The sequence below is a fragment of the Oncorhynchus masou genome, chromosome 10 (assembly GCF_036934945.1).
Source record: "Oncorhynchus masou masou isolate Uvic2021 chromosome 10, UVic_Omas_1.1, whole genome shotgun sequence".
Classification (NCBI taxonomy): Eukaryota; Metazoa; Chordata; class Actinopteri; order Salmoniformes; family Salmonidae; genus Oncorhynchus; species Oncorhynchus masou.
In genome coordinates this window covers 27163561-27183989 of record NC_088221.1, presented here as the reverse complement: position 1 = coordinate 27183989, position 20429 = coordinate 27163561, and the positions used below count along the sequence as shown (strand labels likewise).

Genomic DNA, 20429 nt, shown 5'->3' with positions numbered 1-20429 from the left:
AAAAGCGCCACTGCTCCTCTGTTTTGATTTGATTAGCTTAGCTAAGCGCTAACCCTCAGGGGTGCTCTGCCTCTTCTCTGTGTGAAATTAATGCAACGCAGTGGCTAGGCTACATGAATATGAATGCTACAAGAATATGTATATTAATAGGAGAATGCTAATGGTACATACAGTGCCTTGCGAAAGTATTCGGCCCCCTTGAACTTTGCGACCTTTTTCCACATTTCAGGCTTCAAACATAAAGATATAAAACTGTATTTTTTGTGAAGAATCAACAACAAGTGGGACACAATCATGAAGTGGAACGACATTTATTGGATATATAAAGGGGCTGAATAATTTTGCACGCCCAATTTTTCAGTTTTTGATTTGTTAAAAAAGTTTGAAATATCCAATAAATGTCGTTCCACTCCATGATTGTGTCCCACTTGTTGTTGATTCTTCACAAAAAAATACAGTTTTATATCTTTATGTTTGAAGCCTGAAATGTGGCAAAAGGTCGCAAAGTTCAAGGGGGCCGAATACTTTCGCAAGGCACTGTATGTATTTGTGTTAGTAAGCTGGTTCTCATAAAACAGGCAGGAGACAAATATGAGGATGAAGCTGGTATTGGAGCCCGAGACGTTTGTGTGTGCACAACGTTTGTGTTTGAAGTCTTACCTCAACAGAAAAGAACTCGAGGTGCTTGTAGGTCTACTTTTTCACAGGAACTGCTGATAACCCTGCTCTGTCTATCACACACATGCACACAAGCAGATGCGTATACGTGTGTCAGTCTAAGTAACATAATAAAAAAATCCCCATCAAAATCCGTCCGTTAAAGCTAGAGATACAAATTATCAGGTTTTTTTGCACGGGTTTCGTGGGCTTTCCGTATCTGCGGTAGAACGGTGGCCGAGCTACAGCGCCGTTTGTCAGACAACGAGAAAATCGGTCTTCTCACGAAAACGTCTGTGGCATCCGAATGGTTTGGCCTATAAATGTTTTTTAAATATTTTTTTTTATATTTTTTTGTACATTTCTTTAGCTTTCTTAGATCTTCTCGATATATAAGAAAAGGTGCGGCCTGTTTTGCCATTTATGAATGTGTTATTCAATGTGTTTCTATGGGCTAAAGTAGTAAAGGCCAAATTCTATATTTGATCAAATAAAATAAAGTTAAAAAAATATATCTGTATATAATAGCCAAACGATGCATGGTATGACCATCTTAAAACAATTATATGTTTGCTTTGTAGAACCCCCCCCCCAAGGCTTGGAATTCCAGAGGTTAAAGACTACTGCACTTGGCTAATACAGTGGTGTAAGTGAGAGACAGCATTATTAAGCCTGTCAATCCTCCTGCTCGTTCTCTTTCTCTCCGCCCGTCTCTCTGTGTGTGGAGGTAGTGCTGGTATCAGTTTAGAGATTAACATCGTGACCGCCTCGTTAGCATGCTAATCAGCCCCTCATTATTTGGAATGAAAAATTGTGATTTAGTTAAAATGTCTACTGTAAAATGTTTCAGAATGGGCTGTACAGCCCCAGGCTGTCTGTCTGAGCTTCTGTGTAAATGGAGGAAAACTAACTCAGCCTGCAGTCTGAACACAGTAAAACAGGCTCCCGAGTAGCCAGCAGTCTAAGGCACTGCAACTCAGTGCAAAAGGCGACAGATACCCTGGTTCGAATCCAGGCTGTTTCACAACCGGCCATGATTGGGAGTCCCAAAGGGCGGCGCACAATTGGCCCATCGTTGTCCGGGTTTGGGCGTTGTAGTCTGCCATTGTAAATAAGAATTTGTTCTTAACTGACTTGCCTAGTTAAATAAAGGCAAAAAGACTTCCACTCTGACGATAGCTATGTCCTCAATCTCCATAGCATGAACTAGTGCGTATCTACCACACACACACTCTACCTACCGCACACACACTCTACCTACCGCACACACACTCTCTTCCTCTGTCTTACCCTCCGAACAGGCGGGTGCTGACATATGCTGCCACCTGTGCCCCTGTGCCAGGGTTGAGCTCTGCCAGAGAGGGAGAGTGTGTGTGCTGGCTCTAGCTCAGACAGTTGCTCCTCTCATCTGCTACCCTGCTGGACTGGTTCCTAGTGGTTCTACTCTACCCACTCTCACCCCAGACTTCACATGCATGTCCCCGCCCCTCACACACGCACATGCGCACACACACCAGACGGTATTTCCCCACCCCACACTACCCTCCTGGGAATCTCCAGACTGCACATTCCTGTCCCACACAGACACACACCAGGTTTAGCATATTCCAGCCCCTCCCCACCCTGAACCCCTTTCTTCACACACAGACACAGTCCACACACACACACACACACACACACCCCTCAGCCACCCTACCCTCCTCCCCACACTCCCCTCCCCCATCAGCACCACACACACACACTGGTCACTGATCAGACACCCCTGTCTCTCTCTTGGTCTCCATATAGTTGATGGCTGCATTGCTCTCTGTGGGTGCATGGGGGTTGGTCTGATGAAGGAAAGGACTGTCTTACAGACCAGACCTCTACCCTGTGCTCCTGCTATAATTTGCACGTGCTTCTGGAGATTGGCTTATTTTCCAGTTATTCACACAACATGCATATATACACAATCCTCCAAAAGCAAGCAGCACCACCTGGAAGTGGCAACGAGACAAAGCCTGCAGTGATCTAAACACACACACACGGTAGTGCTGGTCAGATGGCTGAGGCTGTAACTGGCTCTGTTCCCGGGGTAGTCTTCAATTGGTCACAGTACTTGACCATCTGGGGCTGGAGAGAGTGGGGGATGGAAGAAAGGGAGGGATGAAAAGAGAGGGTGGGGTGCTTCTCTAGGTGTAAGAGGCAGAGAGAGAGGGATAAAAAGAGAGGGTGGGGTGCTTCTCTAGGTGTAAGAGGCAGAGCGAGAGAGAGGGGGATGAAAAGAGGGTGGGGTGCTTCTCTAGGTGTAAGAGCGAGAGGGAGGGATGAAAAGAGAGGGTGGGGTGCTTCTCTAGGTGTAAGAGGCAGAGAGAGAGGGATGAAAAGAGAGGGTGGGGTGCTTCTCTAGGTGTAAGAGGCAGAGAGAGAGGGATAAAAAGAGAGGGTGGGGTGCTTCTCTAGGTGTAAGAGGCAGAGCGAGAGAGAGGGGGATGAAAAGAGGGTGGGGTGCTTCTCTAGGTGTAAGAGCGAGAGGGAGGGATGAAAAGAGAGGGTGGGGTGCTTCTCTAGGTGTAAGAGGCAGAGAGAGAGGGATGAAAAGAGAGGGTGGGGTGCTTCTCTAGGTGTAAGAGGCAGAGAGAGGGAGGTGAAGCCCTGTACCAAAAATAGTAACTAGGTTACATACAGTAGATGACTGCTTTTATTCTGGTTACATTGTTTTTGCCCTTTTTTGGGAATTCATCCATTCTTAGACAATGTACAGTAGAATGTTTACTGTTACAGTACACAAGTCCGGTTAGAGGAGTACACAAGTACACAAGTACGGTTAGAGGAGTGAGAGACGAGGGGAGAAATGGAGGGAGAGGTGGAGAAACTGGGGCCGAGAGAGATGGACAGAGATGGACGGGAGGGAAATACTTCAGTTGAGAGCGAGTCATAGAAGGAGAAACCGAGGTAGAGAACAGGGGAATGAGATAGAAAACGAGTGTGATGGCAGGAAACGGATGTTTTCTTGTTTTAAAAGCATCGTCTGTATGTATTTGATGCTCCCAAGGATTTTATTCAGCGACAGCATTGCCTGAACACTTCTCAAACGCTCATCTTAGGAAGATTTGTCTTTCATACACCCACCTCTCTTTCCAAACTACCCCTCCTCTCACGCCTCTCTCTCTTTTTAATCTCTCGCTTTTCTCTTTCTTCCCTAAATCTCTCTCTTTCTCAAGCTCCTTTGCTTGCTGGGCCTCTAGGAGGATAGGAATCGTGTCAGAGAGAAAGCGAGTGTGTGTGTTTTCAAATGCTCAACCTGCTTCCATGCTCTCGTGTGTGCGCGTGCGTGTGTTTTCTTGGGAGCGTGTGTGTGTGTGCGCGTTTTCATGGGAGTGTGTGTGCGCGCGGGTGTTTTCATGGGAGCGTGTGTGTGCGTGCGCGGGTGTTTTCATGGGAGCGTGTGTGTGCGTGCGCGGGTGTTTTCATGGGAGTGTGTGTGTGTGCGGGAGTGTGTGTGTGTGTGTGTTAAATCTGTCCTCCTGCCTTTGTGTAAACAGCTCCTCATGCTACATCCTCTCCATGAATCAGCCAACTAACTCCACCTCACCTTTCAGCTGCTAGAATAACAAAATCCACTGATTCCCGCGATTCCCTTCCAGATCAACGTTTGTCCCTTTTGAATACAGTGCTCCCCCCTCTGTCTGTGACTCCGTGTTTCAGTGAAGAGGGGAGGGGAATTGGCTAGTTGAGGGGCTGAAGGTGAGAGAGGGACGTGTGTGTGTGTGTTGAGAGAGAGCAGCTGTCTCCTCAGGGCTCTCATACTGACGTGTGTGTGTGTGTGTGTGTGTGTGTGTGTTGAGAGAGAGCAGCTGTCTCAGGGCTCTCATACCGACGTGTGTGTTGAGAGAGAGCAGCTGTCGCCTCAGGGCTCTCATACTGACGTGTGTGTGTTGAGAGAGAGCAGCTGTCTCAGGGCTCTCATACCGACGTGTGTGTTGAGAGAGAGCAGCTGTCGCCTCAGGGCTCTCATACTGACGTGTGTGTGTTGAGAGAGAGCAGCTGTCTCCTCAGGGCTCCCTACTGACGTGTGTGTTGAGAGAGAGCAGCTGTCTCCTCAGGGCTCCCTACTGACGTGTGTGTTGAGAGAGAGCAGCTGTCTCCTCAGGGCTCCCTACTGACGTGTGTGTTGAGAGAGAGCAGCTGTCGCCTCAGGGCTCTCATACTGACGTGTGTGTGTTGAGAGAGAGCAGCTGTCTCCTCAGGGCTCTCATACTGACGTGTGTTGCTGTGTCGCGCTGTATGTGTGGTACCGTGGTTCTTTTTGTGAATGTGTGTTAGGTGTGCCAGAGGTGTGTGTGTGTGTGGCACACAGATTTTCATCTTGGTATGGTGAGCAGTAATCGCAGGGGGTCTGCCCTCACCCGTACATCTAGTCTAGTTGTGATTGTACTTCCATATGAAATCATCTATGTTCAAATAGTGTGAGGGGAGAGACAGAGCAGCTTGCATGTACAGCCCAGTCAGCAAGGTAGTGTGAGAGAAAAGCTCACTATCAGTACCAGCCAGAATGTGTGTTGTGTGATTGACTAGAGGATGGAGAGAAGCGGAATGTGATAATTGGGTGCTGACAAACCGCTTAGCGAAAGAAAGAGAACCATGAGACTGTGAGAGAAAGGGTGCATGAAAGAGTGGAGAGCGTGAAGAATTCGGAGTAAAAAAGGAAAAGAATGGAAGAGTAGGAGTGTGAAAAGGGACAGCGAGAGGCGAGGAGGATTCGGCGGCCCTTGTTTAACAGTAGAGCCTTCATGTGGGCTGCAGTCACAGTGACACACCACCTGGATGTGGTTACTCCATTAGCTGGCCGCCAGATGTCTGATGTTGAATAGCTCAGAACTATTTCTGCAGACACACTTGAGTGTCTTGTCATCCCTTCTCCCACTACCTCTGTACTGCCCTCCCTCCCTTCCTCCATCTGTCTCCTCTGTTCATTTTAGGTGATTGGACACGGTGTGGTTTTTATAGCACTGTGTGGGAGACTGAGAGAGAGCTTGGGATATGTTCGTGAGAGTGTCGCAGGGGGTCTGCCCTCACCCGACATCTAGTCTAGTTGTGATTGTACTTCCATATGAAATCATCTACACACACACCGACTATGTTTGATAGGCAGTATGGCTCATTGTCTGTATGTGTTGTATTATGAATGTGCCCCCTGCTGTGGCCCTAGATCCAACACTGTGGCTGTCGTCTTTCTCTGTTCTCCTCTCCCTTCCTCTGCTCTGCTCTCTCCCTTCCTCTGCTCTGCTCTCTCCCTTCCTCTGCTCTCCTCTCTCCCTTCCTCTGCTCTCCTCTCTCCCTTCCTCTGCTCTGCTCTCTCCCTTCCTCTGCTCTGCTCTCTCCCTTCCTCTGCTCTCCTCTCTCCCTTCCTCTGCTCTGCTCTCTCCCTTCCTCTCCTCTCTCCCTTCCTCTGCTCTCCTCTCTCCCTTCCTCTGCTCTCCTCTCTCCCTTCCTCTGCTCTCCTCTCTCCCTTCCTCTGCTCTCCTCTCTCCCTTCCTCTGCTCTCCTCTCTCCCTTCCTCTGCTCTCCTCTCTCCCTTCCTCTGCTCTCCTCTCTCCCTTCCTCTGCTCTCCTCTCTCCCTTCCTCTGCTCTCCTCTCTCCCTTCCTCTGCTCTCCTCTCTCCCTTCCTCTGCTCTCCTCTCTCCCTTCCTCTGCTCTCCTCTCTCCCTTCCTCTGCTCTCCTCTCTCCCTTCCTCTGCTCTCCTCTCCCTTCCTCTGCTCTCCTCTCTCCCTTCCTCTGCTCTGCTCTCTCCCTTCCTCTGCTCTGCTCTCTCCCTTCCTCTGCTCTCCTCTCTCCCTTCCTCTGCTCTGCTCTCTCCCTTCCTCTGCTCTCCTCTCTCCCTTCCTCTGCTCTCCTCTCTCCCTTCCTCTGCTCTCCTCTCTCCCTTCCTCTGCTCTCCTCTCTCCCTTCCTCTGCTCTCCTCTCCCTTCCTCTGCTCTCCTCTCTCCCTTCCTCTGCTCTGCTCTCCTCTCTCCCCTCCTCTGCTCTGCTCTCCTCTCTCCCCTCCTCTCCTTTGCTCTCCTCTCTCCCCTCCTCTCTCCTCTGCTCTCCTCTCTCCTTTGCTCTCCTCTCTCCCCTCCTCTCTCCTCCGCTCTCCTCTCTCCCCACCTCCTTTGCTCTACTCTCTCCTCTGCTCTCCCCTCCTCTCCTTTGCTCTCCTCTGCTCTCCTCTCTGAATATGTTCACTCAACATCTAAAGTGAGGCTCAAAATGTGTATGTCAGAGCATCGGGCCTAGCAGAACACTCATGATCCTCTTCCTCAATCATCCTCTTCATCCTCTCTCTGATCAGCATCATCCTCATCCTACTCCTCCCTCTTGCTAATCCTGAGAATGTATTCATCCCTCTCTGACTCACTGCCAGCTCTAAGCCATAGAGAGGAAGACAGAGGGAAATGAATAGTACACATATGCCCATTCCTCTAGTCATCACTGGATTCATATGCATCTCCTGTGTACACACACACACACACACACACACACACACACACACACACACACACACACACACACACACACACACACACCTTCTCCATTTTCCTCTGAGCAGCAATCTATGTTTCTCACAGAGCAATTACTGCTAATTATCCTACCTTGTCCTCGCCATTCTCTGCTTTCTCTTCTCTTATAGTGTTATTATGTTCTATAATGTCTGTTTTCACTAGTCTAACACTTTAACTCTCAAAGTTCTCTGTTGATGATGAAGGGGGCTGTGCTTTTACGGGTTGGCTCTCCTCGGTGTCTTTCTCACTCAAACACCCACATGCACAGCCACACACAGCCCTCCGAGCGCCGCCCCAGTCGAATTTTCACATCCAAACAACGAGACGTCTCAACCAATCACACCCGTCACACAATTTCTGAGCGAATATTGCATTAACAAATGGCCTCCTTTCCAGATCAGTGTGGTCATGTTCACAGCTCTCCCTGTGCTGAGTCACATGGGTCGTGTCAGCCATACTGGTTGCCCCTCAACATTTGTATTTCTATTGAGGGTAACTCGATGTTTGGGTTATTACTAGTAGTTGTGTGTCAGTGGGCACTTCCAAGTGACTCAGCTCTGCAGAGAAATCTGGTAACGAGGATTGACCCGTCACAGTCCACAGGAACACACAAAAGTACACACACATTATTTTAATCTACTCCGATGGCTTTCTTCAAAGAGGAGAGTTTGTTCAGTGTAACTTATTAATGGTGACATAAAGGTTAGGTGTTAGTCAGGACAGGGTTTTGAAGTGAACTTGAGCCGTTTGATCTGCAATATCATCGTCTTTACCACTCTTTCTCTCTCTTTTCCTCCCTCGCTCATCCCTCCATCCCTCTCAGAGGATTTGGGACGCTACATGAAATGCCGTCCAGAGGGACTAGCGACAGAGGGAGAGACCCTTCCTCTGTTATTTAATAACTAAGGTCTAAGGCAGGGCTATTCGACTGGCGGCTCACGGCCAGATCTGGCCCGTTTGTACATTTTAGAATAGCCCTTTAATCAATTCTGAACATCATTGATTAAACAAAGTCAGCAAAAAATACTATGTTTAGTGCGAAAAGAAGCCTTCGTTCAAATACTTTACAAATACTTCACATTTAAATACTGTCAATCAATATCACCCACCATACCAGTTACAGCCAATCAAAGCTGCTAACAGAGGTACAGGGTCTGTCTGCCAGCCTATCGTCTCTTTCACTGCAGATGAGATCACTACACTGCCTGGTACATCAGAACATGCTTTACTCTTAACTCAGCGGTGAGTAAAAAAAAAACATAGACTCTGCTATAACTATCATAAACTTTATCCAATCAACATCACTTGTTTTGTAGGCTGCTAAGCAACATGCTCTACTTTTACATCATGATCAGTGGCTAAGCATGGGTAATAATGATGTCAAGAGAGTGGCCTATGTGAGTTTAGGGAGGAGATGGGTGTTGGCTTTCTTGTGGCGAAGATGATCTATCTAGCGACAATGTTTGATGAGGACATCTTTTTGGACTAAAAGGAGAGAGAAAATAGTTGACAACTTATTTTAGCCCAAATAAAACACTCCATTGTGTGGGGTCAAAAGTAACAGTCCGTATCTGGTGTGGCCACAAGCTGCATTAACTACTGCACTGCATCTCCTCCCCATGGACTGCACCAGATTTGCCAGTTTATGCTGTGAGATGTTACCTGACTCTTCCACCAAGGCACCTGCAAGTTCCCGGACATTTCTGTGGGGAATGGCCCAAGCCCTCACCCTCAGATCCAACAGGTCCCAGACGTGCTCAATGGGATTGAGATCCGGGCTCTTCGCTGGCCATGGCAGAACACTGACATTCCTGTCTTGCAGGAAATCACGCACAGAATGAGCAGTATAGCTGGTGGCATTGTCATGCCAGAAGGTCATGTCAGGATGAGCCTGCAGGAAGGGTACCACATGAGGGTGAAAGATGTCTTCCCTGTAACACACAGCGTTGTCATTGCAGGCAATCTCAATAAGCTCAGTCCGATGATGCTGTGACACACCACCCCAGACCATAAAGGACCCTCCACCTCCAAATCATTCCCGCTTCAGAGTACAAGCCTCGGTGTAACACTCATTCCTTCGACGATAAACGTGAATCCGACCATCACCCCTGGTGAGACAAAACCGCGACTCGGCAATGAAGAGCACTTTTTGCCAGTCCTGTCTGGTCCAGCGACGGTGGGTTTGTCCCCATAGGCGACGGTTGTTGTCGGTGATGTCTGGTGAGGTGGTGAGGACCTGCCTTACAACAGGCCTACAAGCCCTCAGTCCAGCCTCTCTCAGCCTATTGAGGACAGTCTGAGCACTGATGGAGGGATTGTTTGCATGTTTGCTTCGTCTCATCCTTAATCCTGCTCAGATTGAGGTCAAGGGGCGATTGGGAGAATCTCAAGTAGATCACATCAGTGTGTTTATCACCTGGGCTCTGACCCCACGACCCCAATGGGTAATGTCTGATTGGTTGAATGCATTCTAGACCGGATTTGATTGGCCTTGGGGGACAGTACAGTAAGTGGGGTATGTTTGTTTTTGTGTCAGGCCATCTCAGCTGTTTTGTGGACCTGTCAACCCAGGGATGTAGAGAAGAGCAGCATGTTTTCATTTTGCAGTTATCCAGATTCTTTGGGGGGAGGGGGACCATGGGAAAGATGTATGGAAGTGGAGATGTTGTTATGGCAACTCTGGGCTGTTTTAGGGGGAACCTCAGTAGTGTAAAGTAGGTGGGTTGTTATGGCAACAGGAGGCTGTAGCGTAGGAGGGTTGTTGTGGAATGAGTAGGCTCTCTCTCTCCTTTTCTTCTCTTTCTTTCTCCCTCTCGATCATATTGTAAATCTCTCCCTCTCTCTCCTGTTGATCGGGGTGGTATAGTGTGGTCTCTGTGTGAGAGCTGCTCTCTGCTATGCTTTTCACACACCAAATAAGGCCTCTGTCACACCAACGAACATTCTCTCCCTAAGTAGCCTTCAGACATCTGAAATGCCCTATGTATCACAGGCAGCATTAGGAGACTGCCATACAGTGCCTCTCTCCTTCAGCCCTCTCATGGAACATTCAAGCTACCATCTCAAGGAACAGCACCATGTGCCAGTTGGCTTACTCCAGTGCCAACTGAGAATTTTGTAAGACACAAACACGTTTATTTTCCATCCATATGGATCCAAGGCAGAACACATTGGCTAGGAGTGCTACCGTGGTAACCTGCTACTTGTTGGCAATCGATTGATGGTACAGTTGTACTCGTCGCTAAGTAACAGATATTTGGTGTTGACGTCGGAGAAAACGACTTTTGCCCTTAGTGACAGGGATTGCCTGTAACTCATTCAACCCTCGTCAACTCTAATCAATTCCAAACTATTTCGGTGACTTCAAAGTCATTTCAGCTCAATGCAACCCAAATCTGTATACTGACATGCTAAATGTTCCATTTCCGGAGCGTACATGAGCACTATTTCAACGGGAATGAAGGACAAACGTAATTATTCCCTGTCGTTTACATCCCTCTCCTTTCATGTTATGTTTTTCTCCCCGGTGATAAACTGCAGTAACCAGATCCTCCCCTCTTATTCTATCTCTCTGATCACTCTGTCGTGGTGTCTCTCTCTCTCTCTCTCTCTCTCTTATTCCTGCTCCATCTCTCAGAATCTGTCCCCTGTTCAAGTGTGCGGGCACAAACACACACAAACACACATAAACACACACACACACACACAGAGCTGGACGATATGGACAAAAGTCCATATTGCGATAAATCGCCTGACTTAATTGCGATAATAAAAAATGGAATGATAAGTTTATAACATTAATGTGCACCACAGTAGTTTTTAAAATTGTATTATCCTTTAAACTACTGCTACTGGTTTGATGGTTGTAGCCATCAATTGTCCCATTAACAATCACTCGCATTTCTGTAGTGAAGGCTACATATTGTAATGAACGATGTACAGTCCCTTCGGAAAGTATTCAGACACCTTGACTTTTTCCACATTCCACATTTACAGCTTTATTCTAAAAAATGTCCAGGTTTTTGGACATTTTTGCACGTTTTATTAAAACTAAAAAATAGAAATACCTTATTTACATAAGTATTCAGACCCTTTGCTATGAGACTCGAAATTGATCTCTGGTGCATCCTGTTTCCTTTGATCATCCTTGAGATGTTTCTACAATTTGGAGTCCACCTGTGGTAAATTCAATTGATTGGATATGATTTGGAAAGGCACACACCTGTCTATATAAGGTCCCCCAGTTGACAGTGCATGTCAGAGAAAAAAACCAAGCCATGAGGTCGAAGGAATTGTCCGTATAACTCAGACAGGATTGTGTCGAGGTACAGATCTGGGGTACCAAAAAATGTGTGCAGCATTGAGGGTCCCCAAGAACAGTGGCCATCATTCTTAAATGGAAGAAGTTTGGAACCACCCAGACTCTTTCTAGAACTGGCCGACCTGGCCAAATTGAGCAATCGAGGGAGAAGGGCTTTGGTCAGGGAGGTGACCAAGAACCCGATGATCACTCTGACAGAGCTCCAGTGTTCTTTTGTGGAGATGGTTGTCCTTCTGTAAGGTTCTCCCATCTCTGCAGCACTCCACTAATAAGGCCTTTATAGTACAGTGGCCAGACGGAAGCCACTCCTCAGTAAAGTCACATAGAGTTGAAGTCGGAAGTTTACATACACCTTAGCCAAATACGTTTAAACTCAGTATTTCACAATTCCCGACATTTAATCCGAGTAACAATTCCCTGTCGTAGGTCAGTTAGGATCACCACTTTATTTTAAGAACGTGAAATGTCAGAATAATAGTAGAGTGATTTTTATTTCAGCTTTTATTTCTTTCATCACATTCAGTGGGCCCAGTGGGTCAGAAGTTTACATACACTCAATTAGTATTTGGTAGCATTGCCTTTAAATTGTTTAACTTAGGTCAAATGTTCCGGGTAGCCTTCCACAAGCTTCCCACAATAAGTTGGGTGAATTTTGGCCTATTCCTCCTGACAGAGCTGGTGTAACTGAGTCAGGTTTGTAGGCCTCCTTGCTCGCCCACACTTTTTCAGTTCTGCCCACAACTTTTCTACAGGATTGAGATCAGAGCTTTGTGATGGCCACTCCAATACCTTGACTTTGTTGTCCTTAAGACATTTTGCCACAACTTTGGAAGTATGCTTGGTGTCATTGTCCATTCGGAAGACCCATTTGCGACCAAACTTTAACATCCTGACTGTCTTGAGATGTTGCTTCAATATATCCACATAATTGTCCGTCTTCATGATGCCATCTATTTTGTGAAGTGCCCCAGTCCCTCCTGCAGCAAACCACCCCACAACATGATGCTGCCACCCCCGTGCTTCACAGTTGGGATGGTGTTCTTCGGCTTGCAAGCCTCCCCCTTTCTCCTTCAAACATAACGATGGTCATTATGGCCAAACAGTTCTATTTTTGTTTCATCAGACCAGAGGACATTTCTCCAAAAAGTACAATCTTTGTCCCCATGTGCAGTTGTAAACCGAAGTCTGGATTTTTTTATGGTGGTTTTGGAGCAGTGGCTTTCTTGTTGAACGGCCTTTCAGGTTATGTCGATATATAATACTCGTTTTACTGTGGATATAGATACTTTTGTACCTACTTTTGTTCTGTGATTGACTTGCACTTGTCGCACCAAAGTGCGTTCATCTCTAGGAGACGGAACACGTCTCCTTCCTGAGCGGTATGATGGCTGCGTGGTCCCGTGGTGTTTATACTTGCATACTATTGTTTGTACAGATGAACGTGGTACCTTCAGGCATTTGGAAATTGCTCCCAAGGATGAACCAGACTTGTGGAGATCTACATTATTTTTCTGAGGTCTTCGCTTATTTCTTTTGATTTTCCCATGATGTCAAGCAACGAGGCACTGAGTTTGAAGGTAAGGCCTTCAAACTCACACCTCCAATTGACTCATATGATGTCAATTAGTCTAACAGAAGCTTCTAAAGCCATGACATCATTTTCTGGAATTTTCCAAGCTGTTTAAAAGCACAGTCGACTGCGAGAGTATGTAAACTATGTAAGCTTGTAGCATCATACCCCAAAATACTTGAGGTTGTAATCTCTACCAAATGGGCTTCAACAAAGTACTGAATAAATGGTCTGAAAACTTATGTCAATATTATATATATATATTTTTTTTTTTAAACATTTTCAAACATTGCTAAACTGTTTTTACTTTGTCATTATGTGGTATAGTTTGTTATTTGATAAGGGAAAAAACAATTTAATCAATTTTAGAATAAGGTTGTGACTTAACAAAAATGTGGAAAAAGTCAAGGGGTCTGAATTCTTTCCGAACGTACTGTAAGCAAAATGCCTGTGATAAGTGATTAGTATGGTTGGTGTTAATAATTTTAGGTTCATCATCCCAGCTCTAGACACAGACACAGACAACAAGACAGACAAGCAAGCTGTTAGCATATGTGCTCATTCATACCAGGAAAGCTTCAGGATAGATGGATACCACCAGGCTTGAAACCAGCCCATGCCCATCTCCACAATAACAATGCTTATGTGTTTCAATTGCTTTGTAATACCATGTGCCTGCTGCACATTGCACTCCAATATCATATATCTTAACAAAGCCCTTGAAGAGCCAAGCATCTTAACCAGGGCTTGACAATACTACACTTTATTACTGGAAAGCCTACTCTCAGTCCCTGCATTTTTCCATCCTCCATTCATTTGTCCAGGTCAACTAAAAGGATGACTGCTGCTGCATATTGTGTCCTACACACTGTCTTTATACATACTAGGGCAGAGAGTGTGTGTGTGTGTGTGTGAGTGACCCATTAGATGTTAATCACATCAAGCCCCTGACCGGTTAGATGAGCCATTTCCTACTGAGATAATAGGACCCAAACAGGATATGAGTTCAACTGACAGACATTCAGACGGGATGTATCTTCACACACACACCCTCTGACTGCTGCTGGGACATTTAGTCTTCCATCCCATAATAATCCTGCCGCCTGCCGATCCCTGTCTCCAGACAGAGTAACCAGGGTTTATTTCTGGAGATGTATAGAGTGTTTTACCACTCCTCCCTCTCAAACCTGTCATGTCACTCTCTTCTTCTCTCCCGCTTTTCCTCTCTTTCTCTCTGTTCTTAACCGGCCGGGTTTGACTCTCTCTGTTGTCAGTTTTAGATGCTAGCTAATGCTGAAATGTGTTCTCATTCCAAATACATTGTCTGTATATTTAGAGTGTGTGATCTGGTAGACCTCCATCTGATGCTTCACAGGGTTAGGGCTGTCAGTCAGGAGAACGTGCCCTGGCTTGTTGAACACTGTGTGTGTGTGTGTGTGTGTGTGTGGAGTTACAAGTTTCAAGTTTTTTTTAGTCGTATATACAGGATACACATTGTATACACCATCCAACAATGCAACAACAATAAGAAATATGAAATATAAGAATGAGAATGTGAACATAAAGGAAATAGCTCAGTAGGATAGAATAAATCAAATCAAAAATGTTATTTGTCACATGCACCGAATACAACAGATGTAGTAGACCTTACAGTGAAATGCTTGCTTACAAGCCCTTAACCAACGATGCAGTTTAAAAAAATCGATGTTAAGTAAACGATAAGTAAAACATTTAAAATAAAAGTAACCAATAATTAAACAGCAGCGGTAAAAATAACAATAGCAAGGCTATATACAGGGGGTACCGGTAGGGTCAGTGTGTGGGGGCACTGGTTAGTGGATGTAATTGAGGTATTATGTAGGTAGAGGTAACGTGACTATGCATAGACAAACAGAGTAGCAAGGGGGGGGGTAAAAGAGGAGTCTGGGTAGCTTTTTGATTAGCTGTTCAGGAGTCTTATGGCTTGGGGTTAAAAGCTGTTTAGAAGCCTCTTGGACCTAGACTTGGTGCTCCGGTACCGCTTGCCATACGGAAGGAGAGAGAACAGTCCATGACTAGGATGGCTGGAGTCTTTTGCCATTCATAACATAATTATAATACAGAAAGGCACAATTTATAGTGCAATATTTACGTGTTTTGGGGAAGGGCAAACCGGGGGATTGGGGGATTGGGGGGCACACAAGTGTTTTTTTTTATTTTTTATTGTGCAATAATAATAATAAGGTGTGTGTGTGTGTGTGTGTGTGTGAGCTAAAGTGTGAAGAGTCTGAGCAGGTGGTCAGTCCAGTTCAAGTGTTCAGCAGTCTGATAGCTTGTAGATACCAACAGGCTCAGAAAAGGTTTCTATCAGACCTCATGCCGATACCGTCCGCCCAATGGTAAGGGAGTGAACAGCTTGTGTGTGAGGTCTGAGGGGAGGGAGAGGTACTGTATGTCTGAGAGGGTTATGCTATACACAAGAGAAGGTGTCAACGCAAAGGGCTGATGTAACAGAAATATAACAACAATATCCTATAGCAAATGCTAATCTAAAGCCACTTAAAGTTTACATGTGTAAATATTGTACATGTGGGAATGAAAGCCACAACTTTGATCCATGTGCTAAGCAAACACTGAACCACTGATGTGACACTCATCTTTTCTCTCTCCTTCTTTCTCTCCTCTCCTCCTGCAGTCATCCCCGACTCCCTCACCGTCGCCGCGCCGCCACAGACCCTCTCCCAGGTGGAGGGAGACACGCTCCAGCTCAGCTGTGAGGTTTCCCGGGCGACGGAGCAGCACACACACCTGTCTGTGGGTTGGTACCTGCGCTCCCCAGAAGACGCTGTCGCCCCACCCCTGGAGATCCTCACTCTGTCCCGGGACTTTGTCCTCCGGGCCAGCGGGCCATACAAACAGAGGATGACATCAGGAGACCTGAGACTGGATAAGACCAGCGCTACGTCCTACAGGCTGACCATCCACCGTCTGCAGCCTGCTGACCAGGGCCTGCTCTACTGCCAGGCTGCAGAGTGGATCCAGGACCCCGACCGCAGCTGGTTCGCCATGACCCGCAAGCAGGCCGACAAGACCCAGCTACGTATACAGCCCACTGGTGAGTAGGGGGCGACGGGAGTGGCGAGATTTTTTGTGTGTGTAAGGTTGTGACTCGTCATACTGATCAGCCCTCGGAGAGTGTGTATCTCTCACTAAGCTCATTAGAGCACTAAGGAGAGCTTACCAAACCTCTACGGACTGCCCTTATCAGTGTATTCGTGCATGTGTTGACTGGCATACAGGAAACACAAAGCTGGATTGTTACAAGGGTCAGAGATTGCACAGGGTCAGGAAGCAGGAAGTACACACACCCTGACAATAATGGAGTGTTTCATGATAGTAGTGATAGTAGTACGTCATCTCATTGGGCTTCCTGTGACCTTGAAGTCAGAGACGAAATGTAATTTCTATTCCTCAGTGTTCCCTCTGTGTATCCTACAGTGAAACTCCCTTTGTGTCTGGGCTCGTCTACTGTATATGACACATACTGCTCTGTTTGTGACAAGAGTTAAATCTCTCAGCCATCCACGGTTATAATGGGGAAATTCCCCCAGAGATAGGAGGAGGGTGGAGCGGAACAGGCGAGAGAGCGAGACAGAGGAGATAGTATGCTTCTTATGATAATGATCTTATAATTAGCTGTCGACCTCTAACCCAGCAGACAGGGAACAAGAACAGAGTCTGAACTACACACACACTGTACTATCCTTGTGAGGACTTCTAGTTGTTCAAGATAGCAAAATCCCCCAAAACACACATTACATACAGGGCCACTTTACAGTACAATACTGTCTTTCTCCAGATCCAGGAACACCATTCCAGTAGATATATGGTGCACAACATTTGTATACATTTTTTTGCAGAATGACAGTGGAATTATTCATTGATTGTTAATGGCGCCCCAGATCGTGATCAGAGGATGTTCGATAGGAAGACTGTCTCTCAGAAGAGCAATAAGTTAGCCAAGAGAGGCACATAGAGCTCTGCATCTTACACCCCCTCTCTTCACTCTCTTTTTTTATAATCTAAAATGGATGGGAGTGTTGTAGTGTGACAAAGGGAGTAGAGCATGGCGTGTATGTGTCTACTGATTGTGTGTGTGCGTTGGAGGCTCTTTCATTAGGCTGTGTGTATTGGAGGCTCTTTCATTAGGCTGTGTGTATTGGAAGGAGGGAGAGAGAGGACCCTGAGACAGCCCCATCACTGGCTAATCACCCACAGACAGAGAGGAGAGAGGCGAGACAAGGACAGAATCCTAATGGACCTCTTGTCTTTCCATCTCTCTCTCTCCCTCACTTTATCGTTCTCTCCCTTTCTCGTCACATCTCTCCCTCTACACATCTTTAAACCTCTCTTTTTTTTTGTTTTTTTTCTTCACTTTATCTTTCTTGTTCTCTGCTCTCCTTGCCTTTCTGTTTTCAGACCCTCTCTGTTTCTCCCTTTAACGTCTCATCCCACATCTCTCCCTTGCCCCCTTTAATCTTTTCCCAACTCTGTTTTCGAACTTCCTACTCTCTCGCTGCATCTGATTGGCCTGTTTCTTTTCACGTTTAATTTATTACAAACCGTTGACAGGTGCATGTCTCCACTTTTAGCTCCTCCCTTCCTCCGTGTCTCTCACCTCTCAGTATTGCCCAGGCACTGTTCATGGCAGTATTCATGAAGAAGCACCATAGCAAAAAGTTTCAAAACGTTGTGCAATGGAAAACGTAAAAAGCATTTCTCATTGGACAAGTTGAGATGGTACCTTCCCATTTTCATCTGTTTGCTTCAGTTTGGTGCCCAGTGAGTACGACCCAGTTTCCCATGGCCATGTTTGTTGCTGAACTCTAAGTTGTCCTTGTAAATCAGGTCACAGCTCCATGAGTTTAGATCCAGCCAGGAATACAGATCTGATGTCACAATGCAATATCCTGCCGCTTCATTGGTCAATGATCGTCACTTGCCTTTGTTTTGGCATCTGCTTTCCACTCTGTTAGTGATGACCTGTTTGTGTGTGAGTCTGCTTGTATCTGTCCAGGCAGTGCCAGACTGTTAGCTATTAGGCTCATTGTTATTTTAGAGACAAGCGCTCAGCGTGAAAGTTCACTGTGTGTGTGTGTGTGTACGTGTAAACAGTCACCCCCCTCCCCTCTTCAAATGGCAGGCTTTGAACTTTTCCACGACTGTGTTTTCTCAGGAAGTCTGTTTAAAGTCTTTATAATTACAGCCAGGGGCTAGCACCTCTCAGAGCAGAGAGGGAATGAGATGCACAGAGCATACCGCCGCTCATCATGTTGAAATGAATACTGTAAATAAAAGCTGGGGCCGCCGTGTGCTGAGTCCATCTTTAATTGGGAGCCCAGTCAGAGGTGTATGCAGAGACGGCTACACTGATAATGTTTTGCTCGGCCTCCTCTCCTCTCTCTTCTGTCAGGAAGAGCGAAGGAGACGAGCGGAGTGGCGAGGCTTTTTTCGTCTGCTGTAGAGAATCTTAATTCGCTGTGTTTCTGTGTTGGAGGTGAAACCAAGGGGAGAGGAGGATGAGAGAGGAGAGGAGGCGGCTGTAGGAGCTGTGCTTCACTCTGGGCATAGCTGACCCCTTGTGTGACCACCCCTCTTTCTCTTTCTCCTTTTCTTTCGTCTCCTCTTTCTCTTGCTCTCTCTGCACCCAATGTGACAGGCAGCAGACATTAAAGAATAGGATGTGTTAGTGTGATGCATCTTAATTTCATATGCTGGTATTTAAAGAAGGTCTCTATCCCGAGCAGCTTGTCATGCTCTCATGTGTTATGAGGATGAGGGAATATGTGATATATGCAACAGCTAAATCAGAGTTGATAACTCCTTCCCTCTCTCTGTCTTTGGGAGAAACTGGCAGCTGAAACCATACTGATGCTAAATGTTAAAATAGGGATGACAATTTCTCTTATCTCTCTCCCCTTTCCTTCCCCCTCTCCTTCCATACCCCCAGATCGGGACTTCAGCATCCTGGTGGAAAGTAACATCCTTCTCTTTTCATTATCCCCCAGATCGGGACTTCTCTATCCAGGTGAGCACGGAGCGGCGGTCCTTCACGGCGGGCGAGCCGCTGGAGCTACGCTGCACCATCGATGCCCAGAGCGTGCCCGAGCGCTTCTTCTCGGTGTCGTGGGTGTTCAGCAGCTCGTCGGTTGCCGTGATAGGGCCCAGCGCTGTGCCCGTCCTGGGACCCGACTATGTGGCGCGCGAGGCCGCCGGTCACATGACCGTGCGTAAGGAGAGCCCCGCCGTGCACCTGCTAAAGTTGCAGCGCCTCCGACCAGAGGATGCTGGGAAATACATCTGTAGAGTCACGGAGAGGGAGAAGACGCCCACTGGGGACTTTATAGACCGGAGCAAGAGGTCACGCAACGTCCAGATCACCGTCCAGCCCATCAGTGAGTATCAACACAGCACGCTATTGGCCCCTTTGGTACTAAAAAGCCTCTTGGTCAGTTAAACCAAGGGTTCCCAAACTTTTTCACTTGAGGGCCTCCCTTCCAGCACTGGGGAACATCCTGTGCCCCTCTCTGCGTGCACCACATCTATTTCTATGGGCACAAGTACTGTTCATGACACAAACTATTCACACCCCTCTTGTTAGTGGAGAGAACATTTAGCAGGTTTAAAGATTATTTCCTGAAATTCTACACATTTTGTCAGTGGGTGCAAAGAACATTTAGCAGTTTTAAAGCAAATTTCCTTGAAATTCTATACATTTTGCCATGTCTAATCTGTATTTATGTGATTGACCCAAAAATTACAACAATATCTATGGGCAATTTTTTTTTAGCATACATGGGCAAGTTGATCTGGACATTTCTGGCTGGGTATAAATAGCTCTAAGGTATGTAATGACTAATATGACAAGAGGAACTGATCATTTCTAAATTGCACCTTGCATTATACTATTACAATTTTCAAGAATAGGTTTAAAGAATTGGGGCCCCTGCGCCTCTTCACCCCCCGGCCGACCCGTCGCGTCCCCCACGGGAGGCGCGTTTCTCAGTTTGGGAACCACTGAGTTAAACGACATTTGATTGACACGTTGATAGTAGTATGCTTTTCTAATGATATACATTATGCATCCTCCCAGAGCAGAGGTCAGATACCTCTATTCCAGAGAACAATAGAGCCTCTATTGTGGACCGTGAGTCTCACTGAGAATAAACCGCTCTTTATAACACCATTATCTTCTATAGGGCTGAGAATTGCCTGGGACCTCACAAGATGATATTATCATGATACTTGGGTGCCGATACGATATGTATTGTGATAATCTCGATTCGATACTTGGATTTTATTGCGATTTTCTGTTC

General features: G+C 46.5%; 1 protein-coding gene across 2 annotated transcripts in view; it reads left to right on the top strand.

Moving 5' to 3' along the window:
* Nucleotides 1–20429, top strand: part of LOC135547441 (immunoglobulin superfamily member 3-like) — a 95508-nt gene that overhangs the window by 32580 nt on the left and 42499 nt on the right. For both annotated transcript variants that reach the window (XM_064976469.1, XM_064976468.1), the window contains exons 3-4: nt 15749–16168; nt 19122–19508. In XM_064976469.1, the coding sequence (XP_064832541.1) occupies nt 15749–16168; nt 19122–19508 (807 nt within the window). The remainder of the gene's footprint in view (nt 1–15748; nt 16169–19121; nt 19509–20429) is intronic.